The sequence below is a fragment of the Cervus canadensis genome, chromosome 17 (assembly GCF_019320065.1).
Source record: "Cervus canadensis isolate Bull #8, Minnesota chromosome 17, ASM1932006v1, whole genome shotgun sequence".
Classification (NCBI taxonomy): domain Eukaryota; kingdom Metazoa; phylum Chordata; class Mammalia; order Artiodactyla; family Cervidae; genus Cervus; species Cervus canadensis.
Window position 1 is genome coordinate 44,869,500 of NC_057402.1, and position 24,648 is coordinate 44,894,147.

Here is a 24,648-nt window from a genome sequence, read left to right on the forward strand (position 1 = left end):
ATTCTATATATACTAGTGTCTATATGTCAGTCCCAATCTCCTAATTTATACCCCCGCCCACCCCTTTTCCCCCTGGTAACCACAAGTGTGTTTTCCACCTCTGTGACTCAACTTCTGTTTTGCAAATAGGTTCATTTGCACTATTACCTTAGATTCTACATACAAGCGATAACTTATGGTACAAAATTTCTAATATACCATCTTTTTCTAAATGTCATGTTATAGTGATATCTTTAATATCTGAATTTCTTTATATAAGGTTTTTGCCTTAATGTTTATTTTCATCCCTAAAGTATTTTAAACCTAAAAAAGTCAAGTGTACAGAGAAGATGTTATTATATAGATATATATTAATTAAATATAAATGGCTTTTCTAAGCTTTAGTTTTTACTTACCCTTGCTGATGTTTTCCCAGATATGGAGATCATTGTCCATTTTTCTTTTTACTATAAATCACACAGTTGCTTGGTTTTTTGAATTTCTTAGAGAATGAGCACTTTGGCCAAGTTTTCTAAATACTTGAAGATTTTAAACAACCTAACTACAAAAACTTTTAATGTGTTTTTTCTGAATGTAAAAGCAATACATATTTATTGCAGAAATTTAAAATATGCCATACTATAAAGGAGGGAATAAAAATTACCTATATTCTTACCAAAGACATTTTGTTAATGTTTTAAACTGTTTCTTACTAATTTAGTTTTCCAGTATATGTTTGTATTATTCTTTTTCATCTTTGTTTTAAACTTATGTTTGTTATAATCGTTTCCTTGTGTTTTCAAATATCACTTTTCAAAACTATTTTAATGTCTAGATTGTATTCCAGTGTTTGTTTATATCAGAACTTATTCCACCAAACTCCTGTAATTTGGGACATCTATGTTATTTCTAATTTTTCATTAATATAAATAACACTGTGAAAAGCCATTCTTGGGTACTTTTTGTGCATTTGATGGTTTCTGCAGGATAAATTTTTTTTAACTTTTCATTTTATATTGGAGTGTCAGTTCAGTTCAGTTCAGTTCAGTCCCTCAGTTGTCTCTGACTCTTTGCCACCCCATAGACTACAGCACACCAGACTTCCCTGTCCATCACCAACTCCCGGAGCCCATTCAAACTCAGGTCCATCACATCAGTGAAGCCATCCAACCACCTCATCCTCTATTGTCCCCTTCTCCCACCTTCAGTCTTTCCCAGTTCCAGGGTCTTTTCCAGTGAGTTGGCTCTTTGCATCAGGTGGCCAGAGTATTGGAGCTTCAGCTTCAGCGTCAATATAGTTGACAACAATGCTGTGTTAGTTTCAGGTCTACAACGAAGTGATTCAGTTATACATATACTGCAGGATAAATTCTTGAAATGGAACTATTGAACTAAGGGTAGGAGGTTTTGTGAGCTTTTGACGCATACTGCAAACATCCCTGCAGAAATGTACAATTCTGACTCCCACCAGGAGTGAGTGAGAGCAGTTTTTCCTCCCACACCCTCACCCACAGAGCTTTGTTGATTTGACAGAAGAAAAATGTATTTTATTGTTTTTTTTTTCATTTTGCATTTCTTTACTAGTAAGATTTTTTGTTTATTCAGTCTGTATAATGTCAATTGCATATCATTTCCCTTTTTTATGTTCATTTCCAAGAACTTTATTTTTTAGCATGGATAGTTTTGAACCTATACAATACTGGGCAGAATTATGTAACTGAACCCCATGGGCCCATAGGTCAGTTTTAACAATTAGGAATTTATGACCAATCATTGTGGCTCAGCTGGTAAATAATCCACCTGCAGTGCGAGAGACCCGGGTTTGATCCCTGGGTTAGGAAGATCCCCTGGAGAAGGGAAAGGCTACCCATTCCAGTATTATGGCCTGGAGAATTCCATGGACTGTGTAGTCCATGGGGTCACAAAGAGTTGGACATGACTGAGCGACTTTCACTTCACTTCACATTTCATCTACACCCATCCTCTCCCTCCACCTTTGTTTTAAAGCCAATCCCAGACACAATTTCATCCAAAAATATTTCAGAGTGTAGCTCTAAGAGCTGAGAACTCTAAGAGTTTATTTTAAATATAAGTATTGGCATTTTGTTTTTCATATCCACTTCAAATATTTCCCCCACATTGTTGTTTACATTCTGATATAGTTTTTGGCATTTTTTTGTGATGCAGAAATTTAGCCAGAAATTCATTCCCTTCATGGTTCCTCCCTTTGCCTTTATGCTTCTTGGGAGACTAAATAAGGTCTAAGACCTTATCCGAGACCAGATGAGATTGACCTCCATGTGGTATGTCTTATTACAGAAAGCATTACAGAATATTCATAACAATGCTAATAGTAATGGAGACAGCAGACACCCATATCTGATTCCTGGTAGTTTTTTTTTTAATGATCTTTCTGTAGCCTTAGGATAAAAAGTTATCTCAGCTTCTTCTTGTCATTTGGTCGCTAAGTAGTGTCCGACTCCTTTGTGACCCCATGAACATAGACCGCCAGGCTTCTCTGTCCATGGGACTTCCCAGGCAAGAATACTGGAGTGGGTTGCCATTCCTTCTCCAAACTCAGTCACTGTTTCTTATTATAACCACCCCCACCCCCACTGCCTTTTTAATCTGTGGCTTCTGTCCTGTGTTATTTAAGGAGACCAGGTATCCTGACTTGTAGGTTTATCTGTAAAGTTTGATTTAAAAAGTTTCTGCCTAACGGCCCCAGATGCTGTCTTGTGAATAAAACACACAGACTTTCTGGACTCTATGTGGACTCTTCCAGGGCCAGTCTTGTTATTAGTCTTTGTGTTGTGCATTCTGGTTGGAGGCGCTGGGTCTCCCACACTCATAAACACACAGCTCCTGCCGCTGTCAGGACAAGTGATAAGGTGCGAAAGTAACCCCATCTTCCACTCAGGCATCCAGTGTCAATGGGACAGATGATGAGAAGGCCTCTTGTGCGGGTCCTGCCGACACACACCTCAAGTCCGAGAATGACAAGCTGAAGATCGCTCTGACCCAGAGGTGAGCATGTGCAAATCCAGGCGCTGTCGTCTCCAGAGTCGGCACTCCCCTGCAGCCTCTCCCACTGGGCAGGGCTTCAGGAACTTGGGGGAGGAGACTGGCTTCTGCTCAGAATAGCCGGTCTTGTCTGCTGGCCAGAGGAAGACCAGCTGCCTTCGTGGCTGTTCCCTGTCCACATCAGTGTGTGTGTGTGTGTGAAAGAGAAATGTGACCCTATGCTTTTTTTTTTTTTCTTCAGCTGTACTGCATAGCATGTGGGATCTTAGTTCCCCAAGCAGGGATTGAACCTGGGCCTCTGCAATGCAAGTGTGGAGTTCTAACGACTGGACTGCCAGGGGGGTCCCTGTGCTTATGTTTCACTTTGTTTTGTTTTTTGAGAAGCCAAATTTATCATTTATTTGTATATGATAGACTGTCTTGAACATCCAAGAGAAACATATAGAAACCTTAAGAGACTATCTTTAAAATAATATAAAGTCTCACAAAAATCAGTAACTTTTCTATATGCAAACATCACATAGACTATATATTTGAAGAAGAGATTTCCTTTATAATGCCTATATGCTAAGTCTCTTCAGTCGTGTCCAACACTGTGACGTCATGGACTGTAGTCCGCCAGGCTGCTCTGTCTCTAGGATTCTCCTGGCAAAAATACTGAGGTGGGTTGCCATTTCCTCCTCCAGGGGATCTTCCCTGACCCAGGGATCAAACCCAAATCTCTTACGTCTCCTGCATTGGCAGAGGGGTTGTTTACCACTAGAGCTACCTGGGAAGCCCTTCCTTTATAGTATGAATTATTAAGTATAATATGAACCATAAAATACATAGGAATAAACTTATAAAATGTACAGGATCTTTGTGAAGAAAACTCAAATAATTTTGAGGACCATACATGAATAATTTGACAAATAGAAAAAAAAGTCTGTTGGAAAGGAGTAGGAAGCCTTAATATTTTAAAAAAGTATCAATTTCCCTTAAATTGATATATAAAGTTAATGCAGTCCCCATAATGATATCAGCAAGATTTTAATTTTTAATGACTACAGTAGCCATGCTTGTGTTTTCGTATCTCGAGAATGTGGCCCCTTTCCCAAAGCCAGGCTGGACCTCATCGTGTGGGCTGGCTCCATGAGCACCCTCAGGGTCACTGTCTTTGGGGTCATTCTGTTCACTTGGCAGGGAACTCTGCCAGCTCGCCCAGCCCCTCTGTGGCTGCGTTCTTCAGAGCTGCCCTGTGTAAGAGCTCTGTCATATTAATCCCTCCGTTCTACACAGATAAGGAAACCGAGGCCCAAGTGGTACAGACAGTCCTTTCCCAAGGTCACACGGCTGGTAGATTCTCCGCCGTCCCACACTGCCTGTCTATACTCAAGGCAGGAACCTTCAGGAATCCTCCCGGGGCAGCCAGTCATGCTCCACAACTGGAGCCGATGGGTTAGCACCCGCTTCTGCCACCCAGCGGCCTGACCGGTGCTTGGAACTCAGTTCCCATGATCTGACCTAGGAATTTCAGAAGGAATGTGAGATCCACAGATCCAGCACCTGCTTTGGACTGTGGGTTTTATCAGGTGCTTCAGAGGACAAAACTGTGCCCAGTCTCTCTTAACCATCAGGCAATCATGAGGACTGTTTTTGGTTGTTTAAGTCACAGTGGACTGCCTGGTTGAAAATGTTTCACCCCTAAAAATAAATGTTTTTTTAAAATTCCAGATTAATGGACAAGTGAATTATAGGAATGAGTGTGAAGTAATTTCCCTAAGTCGGGTCAAATTCTCACTCGTCAACTCTGAAATTAATCACATGATAGTATCTGCTGTGTTTTCAGTCTGTGGTGTTTGAAACCAAAAGTACTTATTTTCCAGTCACATTCCTAGGACCTTGAGGTGAATGAAAGATAATGCAGATTATTAAAATACAGTTGTATTTACTTAAAAAATTTTTTTTAAAGAAGACTTTAGATAGAGAACTTTCCTTAGCCAAGCAGTATAGATTAGAATCCAGGAACTTTTTTTTTCTTAGTGGGTAAGTCTGATGCGTTAGGTTCTTTAAAAATTGATTTTTATTGGCATATTCGATCCTTGCTTTGAGAAGATCACCTGGAGGAGGGCATGGCAACCCACTCCAGTATTCTTGCCTGGAGACAGAGGAGCCTGGTGGGTTACAGTCCATAGCGTTACAAAGGGTAAGACACAGCTGAGCGACTAAGCACATAATTGCTCTACAATGTTGTGGTAATTTCTACTGTACAGCAAAGTGAATCAGTTCTACCCTTCCTTTTTAGATTTCCTTCCCATTTAGGTCACAGTAGCTATACAGAAGGTTCTCATTAGTTATCTGTTTTATACATAGTAGTGTGTATATGTCCCAATCTCCCAATCCATCCCGCTCCCAACCTCCTCACTTGGTGTTCATATGTTTGCTCTCTGCATCGGTGACTTTGTTTCTACTCTGCAAATAAGTTCACCTCTACCATCTTTCTAGATTCCATGAATAAGTGATATTATGAGATACTTGTTTTTCCTCTTTCTGACTTATTTCACTCTGTATGACAGACTCTAGGTCCCTCCACATTCCTGCAAATGGCACTATTTTGCTCCTTTTTATGACTGAGTAGTATTCCATTGCATCTATGTATCACACTGTTTTTATCCATCCCTCCATTGGTGGACATTTAGGTCACTTCCATGTCCTGGCTATTGTAAATAGTGCTGCAGTGAACATTGGGCTCCAGAGCAAGGAAACAAAGGGAAGTGTTGAATGGAAACAGCAGCTTGAGGGGAATCTAACTGCAGTTTGTTTTTTAAAACTTCCCTCATCACAGAGGATCAGAGATTATCATGTGGTTTGGTGGTAACATGGAGGCATCCCTCAGACCTGAGGTGACATGGGGTTGGCCAGGACTCCCTCACACACACTGTGGTTGGAACCCCACAGGGGATTCCCAGCCCTGTCTCCTCTGTCCTCTAATTCTCAGCTGGATCCAGGCTGTCTGTTTAAACCTGGGGTCATTGGGCTCCAGAGAGTGGGGCGTCAGGAGCTTGTTGGAAAGATCCACAGCTTTCATGAGAGTCTCAGGGGGCCTGGGCTCCACCCCAGCACTTCAGAACCTTTATCCCTGAGGCTCATTTTGGGAAGGAGCTAGACATGGGGCAAGAGGGACCCCTCCTGTGGCCAGGAGTCAGTAGGGAGCAGGCAGGGGGGTCTCTACCACAGTGTGTCGCTTCATTCATAGTTTTTTTTAAATTGAACTAGAGTTGATCTACAATGTTGTGTTAATTTCTGCCATATAACAAAGTGACTCAGTTATACATATATGTATATAGTTCTTTTTAATATTCTTTTCTATTGTGGTTTATCCCAGGATGTTGAATATAGTTCAAGGGTTCCCTTCTCTCCAGAGTTCCCTGTGCTATATAGGTGGACCTTGTTGTCTATCCATTCTGTATGTAATAGTTTGCATCTTACTAACCCCACACTCTCAGTTCATCTCTCCCCCAGCCCCCCCCTCCCCCCCGCCGGCAATCACAAGTCTGCTATCTATATCTGTGAGTCTGTTTCTGTTTTGGAGATAGGTTCATTTGTGTCATAGTTTAGATTCCATATATAAGTGATGTCATATGATATTTGTCTTTCTTTTTCTGACTTACTTCACTTAGCATGAGAATCTCTGGTTGCATCCATATTGCAGCCAGTGGCATTATTTCGTTCTTTTTTATGGGTCAGTTCATTCTTAGTTTCATCTCTTCCTTCTCTGAGAATTCTGTCCTTTCTGAAGTGATGCCTTGAGAAAAAATCACCCAGCAGGGCAAATTAGTGCCCCTTTAGTGGGGCAGATATGTTCCCACTAAAGAGAAGCGCCAGGCCTGCGGGACCCGTGGTCGTTGTGGCCAGGCCACGGAGGGAGAGGATGTGGCCTTGAGGGCTGGGTTGAGGGGGTGGCTGGCAGTTGAGTGGATGGCACCTACCACCCTGGTCACCGCCTGGCCCCTGCCCCACAGTGCCGCCAACGTGAAGAAGTGGGAGATTGAGCTGCAGACCCTGAGAGAAAGCAATGCGCGGCTGACCTCGGCGCTGCAGGAGTCGGCGGCCAGCGTGGAGCAGTGGAAGCGCCAGTTCTCACTGTGCCGAGACGAGAACGACCGGCTCCGGAACAAGGTGGGCTCAGCTGAGACCCCAACCCACAGGGAATGGGAGGCCGGCATGAGACAGGGCAGCCGGAACCTTCCTTCCACTCCTTCCCCCCATCCCTCCACCTCCCACCTGCTTTCATAAGGGGAGTGTAGCCACACACAGAAGTCACTTAATCCTTCTATTGAACCAAGTCTCATAGTTTGTGTTGCCAAAGGGAAGAGGAATCAATGGGAGACAGCAGCTTTGTCCCTCAAAGAGCACTCTCCCATGTGCACTGCAGGTTGGCCTTTCGTGGGCAGCCTCCTTTTGGTATTTTCTGTTGGTTCAGTGACCTTCCAGAGGGTGAGAGAAGAAAACAGACTGGGGAAATGGTGAGGTGTGATTGCTCAGAAACCCTGCTCTGTGCAGACCACTGTTTCTGAAAACATGAATTAGGAAGCGAGAACAGGAAGTATGAGATGGGGACGGGGTGCCCACTGCCCTCATGTGCCCTCCACCCTCCTACCTTGACATCCGAGCATCTTGACTTTTTTTCAGGATTTACCCGTGCCCTTCTCTGTAATCAGTCCCTCACACTCTGATGTTGGGCTGAATTGATGTGGAGGTTTGGGGGCCCCCAGTTGAGGTCCCAGGGTTGCCATGTTGTTTTGCTGGTCAACACTTTCCCCACAGTTGGTGACCATGGTCTGCTTTGCGGATTTCAGGGTCTGCACCACATTGAGATGGGGGCTGGCCCCCCTCACCCCCGTTTGTAACCCCCCACACTGTTCTGGGCGGATCCCCTGGAGACCGCTTGCCTTCCATGTCTCACTTAGTACAGATGGCACGTGAAACTGCCTCGTGTCCTTTGTTCACGAAGTGCTGATGGTGAGGGGCGCAGGCCAAGTGCTGACTCTGCACTTTCCCTCCTGGGCTGGGCTCATCTGCCTGCCAGAGGGATCGATCGCCCTCTTTTCCCAAGCCAAGAGCTGAGTTTTCTTGCTTCACATCTGAGTGTAAGAACCAAAGGGCCATGTTGGGGGGTGGGGGGGATGGTGTGTGGAGGAAGTGCCTGCTATGTGACTTGCTCACTGCATGGGAAGCCCTGGGAACTTGACTTCCAGGGTGGGATGTGAATGTTGGGGGACCTCTGACAGCCCCCAAGGCTGGGGGTGCAGATCCTGAGGGTTGCTGCAGTCATCTCTGAGAACGGTCCTCAAGGTGACCACCCAGTGCCCTTCACCCCGAGGACTGCCACCATACACTAGTGGGGACCCCATTGACCTGGCACTTTTGTGTTACTTGGTTCCACTGCTGCCATCCACTCTGGCCCCTGAGAATTGCCCAGCATCAGACAGCAATGCCAAGGTTGTCAGGCCTGTACATCCCTTCCGGGGGGGTCAAGCTGGAGAAGGAGAGAAAGAGGCACTCTGAGGATGTGCCAGGTCAGCCAGCAACTGTCATCTGTCCAGGAAGAGTCCCACAGGCCAGGACCCTTCTGCATGCATCAGTGGGGAAAGGTCATCTTGATTTAAAAGCGTTGGAAATGTCATTGAGTCCCACAGAGCTGCTCGATTCTCTACCCTGCTGGCTTCAGCTCTGGAGATGCAACAGAATCATTCAGGGCACGATTAAAATAAGGTGAACATCATTCTGGGGAGAAGCAGACAGATTCATGGGACATCTGGCCCCTACTTGTGACAGATTCTTAAAAGCAAATCTAGAACTACTGTCCTGTGGCTACAAGAGAAAACCAGAATCCTGGAGCATCCTGAAGCCAGGTTGTGTGACTTCCATGGCTTCACTGGTATTAAGTGAGGCGCCCTGTGCCAGTATGAGCAAACAGCCTGGGGCAGCTCCATAGAGTTCATTTGTAGCCACAAGGAAACATTTGTAAGTGGGTTAATTTAGGGTTTATTTTAAAAGAGCTGTGGCAATCTCTTGTTTAATGATTAAAGTAAACCCCATGGACTGCAGCCTGCCAGGCTTCTCTGTCCATGGAATTCTCCAGGGAAGAATACTGGAGTTGGTAGCCATTCCCTTCTCTTGAGGATCTTCCAAACCCAGAGATCAAACCCAGGTCTCCTGCATTGCAGGCGAATTCTCTACCGTCTGAGCCACCAGAGAAGCCCAAAGTAAACTGGCACCCCTGCTTTAACATGTGATATTTATTATTAAAGATTGACGAGCTGGAAGAGCAGTGCAGCGAGATCAACAGAGAGAAGGAGAAGAATACCCAGTTGAAGAGAAGGATTGAGGAGCTAGAATCAGAACTCCGAGAAAAGGAGACGGTGAGTGGCAGAGCTCTGAGCCGTGCTGCTCATGTCCCCTGGGCCTCAGCGGGTGATCACCCAGGGACACGGCATGTGGCCATGAGACGTGTGATCAGCCCTGGCAGCTGCCCGGACAGCAGCACAGAGACAGAGCCAGGAGCCACACCAAGGCACAAAGAGCCCAGAGCAAAGGCCTGACCATTACCCTGTGCAGCCTCCTTGTGTCTATTACATATAGTCAGGCTCTCAGATCCCAGAGGAGTTGGACATTTTCAAACGCTCTTGGAAACTTTCATAGATGGTCCCTCATCAGAAGTTGAGTTCTGCTGTCAAATTAACACAGCAAGAACCCCCAGTCACACAGTCATTTATCTCCTGGGGGACAGGACAGCTAAGTACAGTGACTCCCCTCTGTCCGAACGAGTACCATTCCGAGAGCCTGTTCAAAAGTCCAGTTTGTTCCTAAGTCCAACAAAGTTAGCCTTGGTACCCAACTAACACAATCAGCTATGTAGTACTGTGCTGTAATAGGTTTATCATACTTTTCACACAAATAATACATAAAAGGCAAACCCAAAAAATAAAACATCTTTAATCTTGCAGTTTAGTACCTTGAAAAGTACAGTAGTGTCAGCTACCTCACCACTGCTTTTACACTTGCTTCTGGACATCCTGGGCTTGAAATAAAGATACTATACTGCTGTCCTCCGCACAGTCCTGTGTAGTAAAGTACACAAAGGCTCAACCATGCATAGAGGATGCTTGCATGTGACATTGTACACCAGGCATGTGAACTAATTTATGCAACTGGACATGCGAATGCACGTTCTCATCTTTGTAAGTTTGCAGCTCGAAGGTTCGTGTGGAGGGGACTCACTGTCCACAGAGGCTGGAGACTGTGGGCAAGTTACCAGCCCTCTCTCAGCCTCAGTTTCCCTAAAAAAACAGGAATCATACTTCTCTTTTCATGGTGGCATGCAGGCTTCATGCTTTAATTCACGGGACATACTCAGCCTTTAGAATTACCTGATGTGTTTTAGGTATAACATCATCACCATTATTTACACAGACAACACAGGTTCCAAAAGCCGCTTCCATGACTGTACATACACATTTAGGGATTTTCAAGAATACATTTTATCTGACATGTTCTCACATGCTTCTTCAAACTTCTGTCTCCTGTAGGAGTTGACAGACCTCCGAAAACAAAGTGAAATCATACCTCAGCTCATGTCAGAGTGTGAATACGTCTCTGAGAAGTTAGAGGTAAGAGCAGGGAGCACATGCACTTTGACTCAGGTGCGAAGGCATCCATCATGTTACCCGTTTCTCTGAGGCCTCTCCCATTCTCGCCTCGCTTGGTGAAGAAGACGACTTTGGATTCCTAAACAGCCAGCATAACTGCTTGCTGGATGCCTGCTCTGCCCCCAGGGGAAGACTCAGCCGGTTTGCCTTTTGTTTTTCCACTTACACAGAGGTTTCGTGTGCAAAACTGTAGTGCAGGTGGCTGTTTCCTGCAGGCAGAAGTCCCTGCAGACCCACAGAAGGGCCAGGAGGGAGCAGGGGACAGAGGGAGGGCGAAGGGAGAGCCTCAGACCAGGGACTGTTCCACTGCCCCAGCCAGTGACCTTGGATATCACCTTGGGCAGGCATGCCCCTTCCTGGCCTCAATTTCTGATCCACAGAAGGAGTGTTTTCAGGTACTCTCTCACCTCCGAGGGTCTCCTCACTTGTAGAGCACTTTGTTCAGGTACACAGCCTCTGTATTAGTAACTGATATTTAGAAGGCCTCATTTTATCCCCACAAGATGGAAGCTCTTGTTTGCTATGAAGAATGCTCACGTAAGGACTCACAGCAGTCCCGCCATTGGAAGCTTGAATGTCTCCATGGCAACACCACAGGACAGACGGTGCACAGACCCACCATCCCTGCGTCTGGCACGGCCAGTCTTCCCTTACGGACGGCCAGCGGCTGGCCTGGGGCCAAGGAGGCCTCGCCTTCTCAGTGGAGACAAGTCACTCTCCCATTCATGCTGTTTCTCCCCCAGAATGGACCCCAAAGGGGGCTCTGCCGACAACCCTTGGCCTGGGGCTGAAAACCCCATGGGCTGGGATGTCAGATTTCCTCTGCCAGGCACTTTATAAAAGCATCACTTGGCACCGGGCTGCTTTGGGCAGAACTCCGAGTTCTGCTTTCTCTGTGGGCATCATTTTAAGATGAGATCTCTGCTGGCAAACAGCAGGAAGGAGGGGCACACACCTGATGTCCAGGGTTGGGGGGGGGCACTTGACACCTCCAGAGAGGCAGGCCCACCCGCGGGGACTGACTGACTGACTATCACAGGTCTCAGTGGGCTCCTCCTGCTTTGTTCCCAGACCCTTCTTCCTGTCTCCTCTTTTTTTAAAAAAAAATTATGTGTTTGTTTTTGGCTGCGCTGGGTCTTCATTATTGTGCTGGGGCTTTCTCTAGCTGTCTCGAGCAGGGGCTACACTTTGTTGTGGTGCGTGGGCCCCTCACTGCAGTGGCTTCTCTTGCTGCGGAGCATGGGGGCTTCACTAGTTGCAGCTCCCAGGCTCTAGACCAAAGGCTCAGTTGCTCCGAGGCCTGTGGGATCTTCCCAGACCTGGGATAGAACCTGCGTCCCCTGCATTGGCAGGACTCTCCTCCACTGTATCAGCAGTCCGTCCTCTCTCCTTCCGCTGCAGGCAGCAGAGAGAGACAATCAGAACCTGGAGGACAAAGTGCGGTCCCTGAAGACGGACATCGAGGAGAGCAAGTACCGACAGCGCCACCTGAAGGTGGAGCTGAAGAGCTTCTTGGAGGTGCTGGACGGCAAGATTGACGACCTTCACGACTTCCGCCGGGGCCTCTCCAAGCTGGGTGCCGACAACTAGGTCCTGCGTGAGTCCCCAGGGTGTGTGTGACCCGCAGTAGTGCTAGGACGTCCTCCCGTTCGCGTGGCTTCTGTCAATGCAGGCGCGGTCTGTCGTGTTTCCAAACCAGGGGTGCCGTCCACCCGCTCCTCTTCAGAATAGAAATCCCCCCTCGCTTCTTCTCTGGCCTCGCGAGGTCGTGGATGACTGGACGATTCTGACTCAGGAATCCAGAACTAGGTCTACCTTAAACGTTTACGCAGTTAGGGCAGGGATGTTTATATCTTCTTTAAGGGCTGTTGCAACCATATGAACTGGAAAAAAAAATAGTATTTTCTAATCCAAATAGGAATAGCCTTTCCACCTCCATTTTTTTTGTTTTGTTTTGTTTTGTTTTGTTTTTTTGAGTAGAGTTCGGAGTATTGGAGTGTCCACCAGGCTCCAGTGCATGGGGCATGGCCATAGTAACTTCCCTCTCAGCATATATAGAGATGCTTTCAAACAATGACTTAGTAGATACTTGTCCTGAGAGGAGACAAGTATCTCGTGGGGGTGTTTCCTGGCTGGGGAATCACCTACATCCACTCAGCCCACTTCCACCGGCCCTCCAGTTTATAAGGTTGCAACAACCTTCCTTTTCTTGGTTTTAATTTCTGAACAGGATACTGTGCTGTGGGGACAGCACACAGTGAGGGTGCCTAGCACAAAGTAGGTGCTTAATAAATATTTGTTCAGTTAAACGTATACACAGAATTTAGTGTTTTAATCAATGCCCACCCCCCTCCTGCCAAAACCCCTGTTGGAAAGTCTCCCGTCCTGGTGCACTGGGTCACTCTTTATCAGCCATGAATGTGACTTTGTGAGCAGACTCGTGGATTGGCTCAGCTGGCCCTGGGGCCGGGAAGGTGGCGATGGAAGCAGCAGGAAGTGGTCTGAGCCCCAACCCCCAACCCCACAGGAGCCCATCCTGGTTCTCTGTCGGGGTAGGGGTGGGGGGCACCTCTAACACTGCAACCACTCTTCCTCTCCAAGCGTGGGGATTCCAGGACTGCCGACTGTCCCTGGTGAGCGGCTGCCAAGGGCTTGGGATTTAGGATAGGATCCTCTGTTGGGTTTAGATAATTGAAAAAGAAATCACATAGGATCACACAGGCCCATGAGGGAGAGTGGACTCGAAGTGACCAAGCCTTGGCCTTAGAGGAGTTCTGCCAAAGTCTGCTTCCTGCGTCCATCTGTTCCTGGGAAGGAAGGGACCAGAGCCGTAAGCCTCTCCTCTCTCACTGAGTTTCTTAGTGGAGCAAGTAAGTGGGCGTCTCATTTGCCCTGTGCATGACACAGTAGTCTGAATTTCCCTGGCTATAGGCATTTCTAAATGCCTTTGATGGAGGGGGAGGCTTTGGTGCCTCCATACCTGCTTTGAGAACCGCTGTGAGAACTTCTCCCTCTAGAAAGGTTTTCTCACATGTTAGAATTTATCCCTGCTGAATGTAGATAAGCAATACAATAGCCTGAGGAGGTGGGCAGGGGACACAAGGATGTGACTGCCCACGTCCTACTGTTGTTCGTGTCACTGAGACATCTCCCAGAGCGAGGACGTCTGGTTTGGGATGGGGAAAGATGGGAGGCTGGTGGTCTGGAGCACTGGGCCATGCCAGGGAGACCTACAAGCAGAGTGGGCGGCTTTGGTGAGATCCACTGGGCTGGAGGCAGCCCTCCTGATGGGCGGTGGGGCTGCTGGCCACCCCCCTCCCTGGTGCTCCGGACAGCTCTCAGGGCAATGGTGACCTGGAGAGCTAGACTGGTCCTGGATCAGCCCCGTGGCCCGGCATTGGGCTAAAGGGTATTCTTCTCAGGTCAGGCGAGTCCACCTGTCAGAAAGTGGGGCGAGTTTGCTGTCCAGGAGCAGCGGACACCAGGATTCTGAAACCTCAGCTTGGGTCATCTGACACCCACCACCCCTGTCTGTGAGGCAGTTTATTCATCTAGAAGGAGCCGTCCTGACTACCCTGAATATAATCAGGGGACGAATTCATTAGAGGACAGAATTGTCTGAGCCACCAGCATGTTCCAGAGCAGCAGGGCCCTGAGCATGGTGGGCTGCTTTTATCCCTGTGTGGTTGAGACCCCTGACCCCTGTTTGCTGACAGCTAAAGAGCTGGGTGAGTGCTGGCAGGTCTAGGTGAGGAGTTGCGAGCCCCCATGGGGTGGGCCCAGCTGGCTCTACACCATGCAGCCCAGGAGGGGCACCCCTCATGGGGAAGCTGACATGGGCTCAGCAGGGGCAGAAACCGTGGACTCTCAGTTCCTTCTGCTTTTCTCTGAAAATCTTAATGGTTCTTCATTTGCTTTCTTTAAAAGGAAAAAACAGGCCCAGGACAACCTCGGCAGTCTGTCGAGAGCCTGGCCCTATCCAACAGCCTCTGGATGTCATGATAATGACCCACCGAATTTGTTGCAGTTCCCTGTGAGCCAGTTAACCGGGCCCTTGTTTATTAGGAAGTCCAGCTCCCCTCTCGGCACTCACACCCTTCGGTTGTCTCAATCTTAAGCCAAATGCAGGCAGGACATAAACGCCACCCCCACCCCTACCCCCACAGGCACCTCGGCCACGTTGTGCTGCTGGAGGATTTATAGCCAGGATTGCATGTTTGTTCTGAGTGGTGTCTCCTGATTTCACATTTCCAAGACTGGCTGCCTAAATCCTGATGTGCTTTCTTTTTTTCTTTCTGCATCTGTAAAACCCGGGACTAAAACAAGCGAAGTAAAATTTAGAAGCCTTCAGCCATAATGATCCTTAAAAATAATTTTCCTTTCAAGTAAAGACCCACTGGGTATGTGGTCCAGTGGAGGGTGAGGAGGGGAGGTGAAATCTTCCTAGTGCCCAGGGAAAAGAAAACCACCCGAGTGAGAGACCAGGACAGCGTGATCAGGCCTGGAAAGAGGGTGAGTGTCTACCCGAGACCCGGAACTTGGGTGCTCCCTCTGTTCCACACTCCCTTGTAGGCTGTTACTCTGGATCATGGTTGGGTGAGAGAACAGGGCACAGATCTTTCCCCATTTTGCAGAGGAAGCAGAGACAAGCGACTCCCCCAGGGTCAACCAGCTAGTGAGTGAGCAACGGCTTGGGTGGCATCTGGGTCTCCTGGAGACCCTGGTCCTGTGTCTTCCTACACATGTCCACAGCAAGAGATGACTTACAAATGAGCAAATCAGAATTACATTTTTGTTCATTACAGCAGTGAGTCCCCTTTTGAATGATTCTGTCTTTGCAGGGATCTTTTTAAGAGATCATTGTTTAAAATGATGTGGGTGCTCTGAGAGGCAAGAGTGATGAGATGCAAACGCTTTGAGTCTTTCATCAATGGCTTTCATGGAGACGGAGCTGTTTGTTCAAAACAAGCAGGAGGCCCCAAGATGTTTACAGAGCAGTAAACAGAATGCTGGTCTGGGGATGGGAGCGGTTGGGGGAATGGCCATCACTGCCCACCCCCTTCCCAGACTGGAGCCAGCACCAGGGAGGGAGCAGGTGGGCCAGTGGTTAGAACAGGTTGAGTGGGACCTGACCAGCCCCCAGGAGGACTGTCTACTGTCCGGGCTGTTGGTCTCCATCCTGCAGGCTCCTTGTGGACTTCTCTAGGCTTGGCAGCCCACGGGCACAGCCTGGAGGGTGGTTGGCTGATGCCTGACCAGTGGGTACTGCATCTGACATAAAACATCGAGCAAAGGGGGGGATATAGTTAATGTGCTGTCCAGAGGTGTCACTATTGCCCATTGTGAAAAGACTCCTTTTCTGTAGGAAAGACTGCTTTTCCAAAGAAATCAGGGGCCACTCTCAGTGAAGGCCAGAGCCAACCAGACCATGCCAGGGACCTTGTTGTGGGACATCTGGTGTGGCCAGGTGCACCTTTAGAAGGCAGGCAGGCAGGCAGCCAAGGTGGAACTTAGCAGAGGCACTCGATGGAGGCTGCCCTCTTAAGTCAGAGGGTGCCCTTTAAGACAGAGCCAGCCACCGCGCTCTCCTCACCACTGAAAGTGGCTATTTTGGTCATTTGTCTTTCTAAAAGCTATGATGATTCTTTTATCCACTTGAAACGTCACTGGGTGTTAAAGCACTGACGATGTAAACTAGCAGCCTGCAAATCAATGTCCGTGTAGATTTTTAAATGATGTGCATGGTTGAAAAGGACCCTGATTTCTGATTGCATGGTTTTCTCCAAAAGAAATATATGTTCTGGGGATGGTGAGTGTGACGGACGGCATGGAGAGGGGGATCCTGTATAGAAACGTGTGTTGTGTTACGTCTCTTTTGCATACATCTATCTCAAGAATATGGGTTTCCCAGTTTGTTTTTAAACACCAGCCAGGAAGAAGGTGATTATGGTAAGAATCTGGCAGCTGAGTGAAATGTTCTAGTAAACTTTGGAGAGTGTCTTGTGTGTGGGGGCCGGGGCAGCGGGGTGAATGTGTTGGGGGAGGAAGCAGCAGGGAGATGAAGGAGAAACAAGGAAGGGTTCTCAATTATAAAATATATGTGTAGCTAAGAGGAGTCTTCAGTAATCCTGGTGGTGATGTTATATATTCTGATATCCATCTTTGAGAAGAAGAGCTTGTGAGTCTTTTGTTTTGAGCGGAATTGTACAGTGCCCTACTCTCTTCGACGAATGCAGAGCCTTGTGAAGAGGGGCGCCCCCCCACCCCCAGGCCACACAGATCCCTGATGCACCTGGCAGGAGCCCAGAGAAACCACGATGGGGTCCAGACTATGAGATGCTTGACAGGTCTGATGATACCCAGCTATGGGGAGTGTGTTACTGTTCTTACCCTGTGTTCCACTTTCAAAGTCCTGACTTTAAATAAACTGTTAGAGCAGTGTCTTATGGTGTGACAGACAATTAGGCATTTCTTGCATCACATATAAGAATTTAATGGTAAGTGTGAGGTAGTTAAATGGACTCTCCCAAAAATACTGGGTTTTTTTTTCATGCCTTTTTGGTACATAAATAATATATACTTTTTTTTTTTTTTAAGAAGAAACTACAGATGAGTGAAAAGAAAAAAATCACCTGTTGTTATACCATCTGATTATAACCACTGTTAACATTTTGGCATATATCTTTTCAGACATTTTTGTATGCATCTATATAAGTTTTATTACTTTTTTCATGAGATGCAACCATGTTATACATATTGTACTGTTTTAACTTGCTTTTTTCCTTTTAACACTATATTGTGACTATATTTCTATGTCAGTAAATGTGTAACAGCATCATATTTACCATCTGTGTAGGTTGTACTTTTGGTACTTAGGTTGTTCCCAATTTTATATGGTTGTGCTCAAGGATATGATGAAATCCTTTCTTCTAACATCTTCATGAACTTCTCAGAATATTTACTTAGGATAACTTTCTAAAATTGAACTTGCTGGCTTAAAGTATGAAGGGTGGTACAAGCACGCCCTGTCTTCTCCCCCACTCCTGGGCACACAGGAGACACCAACTTCCCAGCCCCTAGAGTCATTCAGGTCTTGTTCCTAATTATGGCCAATGAAGTATGAGCAGCAGTGACATGTGACACGTGCAGGCTCAGACTCTGAGATGCCCCTGGGCAGATCTGCAGACTCCCTGTTGCCTTGGTGATGTCCCAGGGCTGGAGCTTCTATCAGCCTGGGTCCCTGAGTGACTGTGTGGATAGCTCCCCTTCTCCCACTTTGACATGGCCCCACCTGCGTGAACCTACAGTGTGAATAAAGAATAAATGTTAAGTCTTAACACTACTGGCATGTCAGGGTTATTTTGTTACTGCAGCACACATAATGTATCCTGTCTAAGAATACAATATGCACATGTTGGGGACTTTTAATATGGGGCTTCCCTGGTAGCTCAGCTGGTAAATATCTCGCCTCAAATTGCCTTCCAGAAAGACGATACCAAATTATACTCCTGCCAGCAGTGTGTGAGAATGTCTGACTCCCTCTTTTGCACTGGTGTTACTGTGGGGACCACGGGGCTAGTTTTGATATGCATTTTTTTAATTGAAAGTGTGACCCTCCCTAGCTGAAATATTCATTAGATTATATTCTTTTCTCGTTTACCTATTCATCTTCTCTGGCCAGTTTTCTCACAAGGTGTTTAACTGTCTCATTGATTTCTAAGTTATTTCCCCAGCCACCCTCACTGCCCTCTGATTAGCTGACTCACTGATTTCTAAGAAGTTGTTTTTCCCCTAAAATTTTTTTTTTAAGTTCCATGTATGACTTGGACTAAAAAAAAAGTTTTTTTTTAGTCAACTTTATCTTTTCCTTCATGACTGCTGCCTTTGCTGGCCTACTTTTAAAGATCTTTGCATTTCTGATTTCAAGTTTGTATGAATTTTCACCAGTCTTTTATTTGTGTACTTTTATTGTTTTGTTTAAGCAATTAAATCTGTGATCCATTTGGAATTTATTTTCCAAATTCCAATAAATTTGGAATTTTTTTTCCAAATTACCCCAACATCACTTATGGGGAAACCTTTCCTTTCTCTACTGATACAAGATCCCATTTTTCACTGTGTACACAATCCTTAAATATCATAAACATCCTTCTGAACTTTCTGTTGTGGTCCATTGTGTACATTTTGGCACTGGTACCACATAGTTTGATCATCTCAAATTTAAATGTCCCCGTTTAAATAAATGTCTTCAAAAATGCCCTAGTACTTTTGTATGTTGATATTTCCAAAAGAACATCAGGATCATTTTGTAATGTTTATAGAAGAACTGAAAATTGAATTGTGTAAAACTTATAGGTTACTACAGAGAGAATTGGGCTTCCCTGGTGGCTCAGACAGTGAAGAATCCGCCCACACTGTGGGAGACCTGTGTTCAATCCCTGGGTTGGGAAGATCCCCAGAGGAGGGCATAGCAACTCACTCCAGTATTCTTGCCTGGAGAATCTCCATGGACAGCCTTAGTAGGCTGTAGTCTATGGAGTTCCAAAGAGTCAGACACGACTGAGCGACTTAGCACAACACATAGCGAGAATTAACATTTTCATAATATTTAACCTTTCATTTCAGTAAATTTATAAAGTATTGTGTTCCTCTGTGTATTTTTTCTGGTATAGATCATTTTTTTGTAGTTGTGGTTACTATGGTAAATGAGCTCTTTGTCCATTATATTTTCCAATTGCTAATTGTTCACATAAAGGTACACCACTGATTAAATCAATTAAATCCATTGATTTTTTTAATTTAAAATATTACATAAAAGCTATGTAAATGTAAAGATTATGAAAAAATATAATATGGAAACTGAAAGTCCCCCATAATTAAAAATCCCTCTGCCCCAAGATAAAACAGTCAACAGGGATCTGCTGCTGCTAAATCGCTTCAGTCGTGTCCGACTCTGTGCGACCCCATAGACGGCAGCCCACCAGGCTCCGCCGTCACTGAGATTCTCCAGGCAAGAACATTGGAGTGGGTTGCCATTTCCTTCTCCAATGCATGAAAGTGAAAGTGAAGTCGCTCAGTCGTGTCCGACTCTTCGCGACCCCATGGACTGCAGCCTACCAGGCTCCTCCATCCATGGGATTTTCCAGGTAAGAGTACTGGAGTGGGTTGCCGTTGCCTTCTCCGCAACAGGGATCCCTGGTCCTCAAATCTTTTTTTCCTGAAATGTGTTTTATCATTTTGACCATATGATAGACCCTTCTGCTACTTGCATTTTTCCCTTGGCAATAGATCGTGGACATTTTCCTGTCTGTACATATCAATCTACCTCATTTTTCTTAACTCTTCATAGAGAGTCCTGTGGTTGTTTATCTAATGTGATAATTGGTTATTTATTTTGTAGCTAGCCAGTTACCCAATTTCCTTTTAATTGTTCTGTTGTTATTGTTAATTCTCTTGCCTTTTTCATGTAGATAATAGTTCTGAGTAGTGATGGTAACTTTACCTCCATATTTTTAATAATCTTATTTCACTACCTTATCACATTGACCAGCACTTTTGGAATAATGGTAAATAACACCTATATAAATTGTGCCGATATTGTACATTCTTCTTTATATATATTTTTTACTTGGCAAGAATACCTCCATTGTTTCTCTAGAAGTACAGATTTGACTCTTAGTATGAGATATTCTTAACGGTTAAATTTGTATAGTGTTAAGCCCTCTCTTTCTAAGTTTGCTGAAAGTTTTATCCATAATGGATGTTGGCATTTTATTAAATGCCTTTTTTCCCCCACATCTTTCAAGATGATCAAATGGTTTTTCTTTATCATGACTTAATATGAATCATTTTAATAGATTTGCTAATGTCAGACTGTCTCTGCATTTCTAGAAAAATCTAATGTTGTCATGGTATATTATTCTTTCATGTACATCTCCTCTTGGTGTTAACAGTGGTTATTTATGATGGGTTGGTTTATGGTAGACTTTTATTTTTTGTTGTTATCTATCTTTTCTGATTTTTCTACATGGCTCTGCTATGACTTGTATAATAAAAATAGGAGCTTTAAAATAAGGAAAATGCTCTGGATTTCGTTTCCTCTTGTTATTTTGAAATTTTTCAAATGTTAAAGTGGATACTTGTATAATTCTTTTTTCCCACTGCCTTTGTCAGGTATTGATGTTGGTTTTGTGTTAACTTCTTTAAAAAAGGACTTGGGAAGCTCTATCTCTTTTTTCTATGCCCTGGAGCAGTTTAAATAATATTGAGAATTTTTTGCTCCTTGAAGTCTTTATAACATATATAAATCTGTCCAAGTCTAGTGCCTTTTTAGGAAATAGTTCTTTGACATTTTCTTCAATGTTATTCCACATTCGTTAGTCTCTCTAAACTTTCTTCCTATTCTGTAAGTTTTTGGCAACTTAAACTTCCTAAAGAATGATTCTGTTCAGACTTTCAAATTTGCTGGGTTGGCACTATTGTATTTTCTTTTCTCGTTCATAATGTTCTATGCCTGTGCTTTTTATTTTAGGGCTTAAATCTTAATTTACTGTTTTACCATTTTATGATGTTTTGGTTACTTTTTGTTTTTATTAATTTCTTCCTGTATCTTATGATGTTTTTTCACCTTCTCAAGTTGAATGCCATTTTAACGTTTTCCTGTTTAATAGTAGATATAGTTACTAGCATTCATAAGGCTATATGACTTTTCTTCTGAATATTTCTTTATCTGTAGCCCTTACATTTTTAGGTATGGTGTTCTAAGTTCTAATAATTTGTAATTTCGGATTTGACTTTATATTTTACTTACAGAGTTATTTGAAATTATACTTTTAAATTTCCAGATAGTTTGATACTCTTTGTTGTTGTTTTTAACACTTGTTATAAATTTCTACTTTTACTGCCTTGTTGTCAAAGAGGGCGTGGCCTGTACAATTTCTGCATTCAGGAGTTTATTGATGTTTTCTTGGGACCTAATAAATTGTTTATTTTAATAAATATTCCCAGGAAACTGGAAAGGAAGGTATATTCTCAGAAGGGAACAAAATTCAATCTATATGCATTGATTTGACCTTATTAATTTTAATGTTACGGACTTTTAATTTTTGCTTACCTGATTCATTAAAGACTAAGGAAAATATGTTAGTCTCCCACTCCTGTTGTATTTCTATTTCTCTTGTGTTTCTAACAGTTTTTCCTTCATGTGTTTCAGTACAATGTTATTTGACATCTTTTTATACCTAAAGGGAAAAGGTATTTTCCTTCAAAGACTTGTATACTTTTGTGGATTTTACCTGATTTTGTTGTAACAGTTGTTTATGTAGAAATACATAGTTCAGTAAAATGTCTGTGTCTGTTTTTAAGCCAACAAAAATCTTTGAGAAGCCCTCTGTGTCTTAAGATACTTTGGAAATTCTGGCTCTTCCCAAGGGTAGGTGGATATTCTCCAGGGTGACTTCCTGTGCCCAAGCAAGGAAGACAGTGTGCGTTGAGGCATTTAAGCCTTTGCAACAGAATGAGGGTTTAGGGGAGTTGCCATCAATTCCAGCTCCTGCTTCAAGGCAGCCCCACGCTTGGTATGCTCGGAGATCACCTGCCCTCCAGCTGGTTATCTTCTGCCTTCATGAAGTCAATACCGAAGCTTTCCTTTTTTGTTTCCTTTTACAATTTTTTTGATGTGGACCACTTTTCAAGTCTTTATTGAGTTTCTTCACTGGTGGCTCAGATGACAAAGCGTCTGCCTATAGTGCGGAAGACCTGGGTTCGATCCCTGGGTTGGAAAGATCCCCTGGAGAAGGAAATGGCAACCCACTCCAGTACTCTTGCCTGAAAAATCCCATGGATGGAGGAGCCTGGAGGGCTACAGTCCATGGGGTCACAAAGAGTCGGACACGACTGAGTGACTTCACTTTTTTTGGCCAGGAGGCATGTGGCATCTTAGTTCAACCAGGGATCAAACCCACACCCCTTGCATTGGAAGGTGAAGTTTTAACCACTAGACCACCAGGGAAGTCCCCCAAGGCTTTTCTTAACCCAAGAGGCACTTTTCTGCTGCAGGGCTGTCCTTCTGAGCAGAAAGCAGCAGAGAGTGTTATGCTTGTGTTCCTGGCTATTGCATGAAAAGCTAATCTTAGAGACTCATTCTACTGGGAAAGATTTTTCCAGAGCTGTTCAAGCAGATTATTCACACGGCAGAGTCTGTGCCCGGCAGAGAACCAACTTTTCCCAAATACATGGAGGAGGTGTGAATCTCAGTTCACAGCTCAGGAGTAAAAGAAATACCACCTTCTCTATCATCCCTTCATTCAAGAAAATTTCTGTTTGGGGCCTTGATCTACCAGCCTCATGCAATTTGATCTCAGTCACTCCTGGGACCCCCTTTTCTCCAGAGGTGAGTTTTCAGAGGCTGAGGGCTTACGTAGTCCCAGGATGGTGGTGGGGAGCCTATGTCTGCTGAGATGTCCCCTGTTCCCGCCCCTGCCCTCTCACTCCACCACCTCTGTTTCACAATTCCCCAGCTGTCCCTGTCCTGCAGAAATCCCCATGAGGCTGTCCTGGGCTCTGACCCCAGATCCTCTACGCACCATCCCGTTTGACAGGAAAGGTTGAGTGGATGGTGATTTGACTTTCATGTGTGCATGCTAAGTTGCTTCAGTAGTGTCCGCCAGGCTCCTGTCCATAGGATTCTCCAGGCAAGAGTACTGGAGTGGGGTGCCATGCCCTCCTCCAGGGAATCTTCCTGACCCAAGGATTGAACCCGCGTCTCCTGCAGCTCTTGCATTGCAGGCGGATTCTTTACTGCTGAGGCATCTGGGAAGCCCTGATTTAAAGGCTGCTAGCTGGATCAGCTGATGTGTGTTTGCAAGAGCAAGCACACTACTGAGTGGAAGTGATTCTGTGGCCACCCATGTCCACTTGCTTTCCAGACCCTCCCAGCTCACTCGTGAGTGGCCTCAAGTGCTATGTGAACCACCTCCCAGAGGGGCCTCCTTACACCAGTCAGGCCCTGTGTCTGGGGCATCAAACACCAAACGCCCCTTCTCTGGGACATTTGGGAAAATTGACCTCAATTTTGCAATAATCTTCCCATGAATGAAGTTTTCCTTTCCAGTTCTTTTTTTAAAAAATATTTATTTATTTAATTCACTTATGGCTGCACTGGGTCTTTGTTGCTGTGCTCAGGCAAGTGGGGGCTACTCTCTAGTTGCAGCGCCCAGGCTTCTCACTGAGGTGGCTTCTCTTGTTGTGGCTCTCGGGCTCTAGGCGCGTGAGCGTCAGTAGCTGTGGCACATGGGCTTAGTTGCCCTGTGACTGTGGGATCTTTTTTTAATTTCAGCATGTGAACCCTTAGTTGTGGCATGTGGGATCTTACTTAGTTCCTTGACCTGGGATCGAACCCTCGTACCCTGCATTGAAAGGTGGATCCTTAACCACTGGATCACCTGGGAAGTCCTCATATGAGTTCTTAAAAGCAGAGCACCTTGCCTGGCTGTGGTCAGAAAGAGATGGTAATGAAAGAAGAATCAGAAAGATGCCGTGTTGCTGGCTTTGAAGATCAATGAAGGGGCCACAAATCGAGAACTGTAGGCCATCTCCAGAAACTGAAAGAGCTTCTAGCTTCTCCCCTAGAGCTTCAGAAAAGAAATTCAGCCTTGCTGACACCAGGATACTAGCCCAAGGAGACCCACACTGGACTTCAGACCCATGGAATGGTAAGTAAATCTATGCTGTTTTAAGGTCGATAATATATTTTCTGTAGTTAGTTCTGGCAGTAATAGATATACTCTTGATAGATATACCAATAGATATAATATTGTTATAAATATATAAACCAATATACTCTTCCCATACTAATAGCTATAATAATAATCTTATTATAAATATATAAACCAACATACTCTTCTTCCCATGAGTTTACATATCTGAGAGTTGAGAAACTCTGCTATGTAAATTC

General features: G+C 45.0%; 1 protein-coding gene across 3 annotated transcripts in view; it reads left to right on the forward strand.

Moving 5' to 3' along the window:
- HOMER2 (homer scaffold protein 2) overlaps positions 1-13,011 on the forward strand; it is a 124,564-nt gene extending 111,553 nt beyond the window's left edge. For all 3 annotated transcript variants that reach the window (XM_043489404.1, XM_043489403.1, XM_043489402.1), the window contains exons 5-9: positions 2,900-3,006; positions 7,005-7,161; positions 9,297-9,407; positions 10,575-10,655; positions 12,096-13,011. In XM_043489404.1, coding sequence (XP_043345339.1) covers positions 2,900-3,006; positions 7,005-7,161; positions 9,297-9,407; positions 10,575-10,655; positions 12,096-12,284 — 645 coding nt within the window. In that variant the 3' untranslated portion in view covers positions 12,285-13,011. The remainder of the gene's footprint in view (positions 1-2,899; positions 3,007-7,004; positions 7,162-9,296; positions 9,408-10,574; positions 10,656-12,095) is intronic.
- Positions 13,012-24,648: the final 11,637 nt, after the last annotated feature.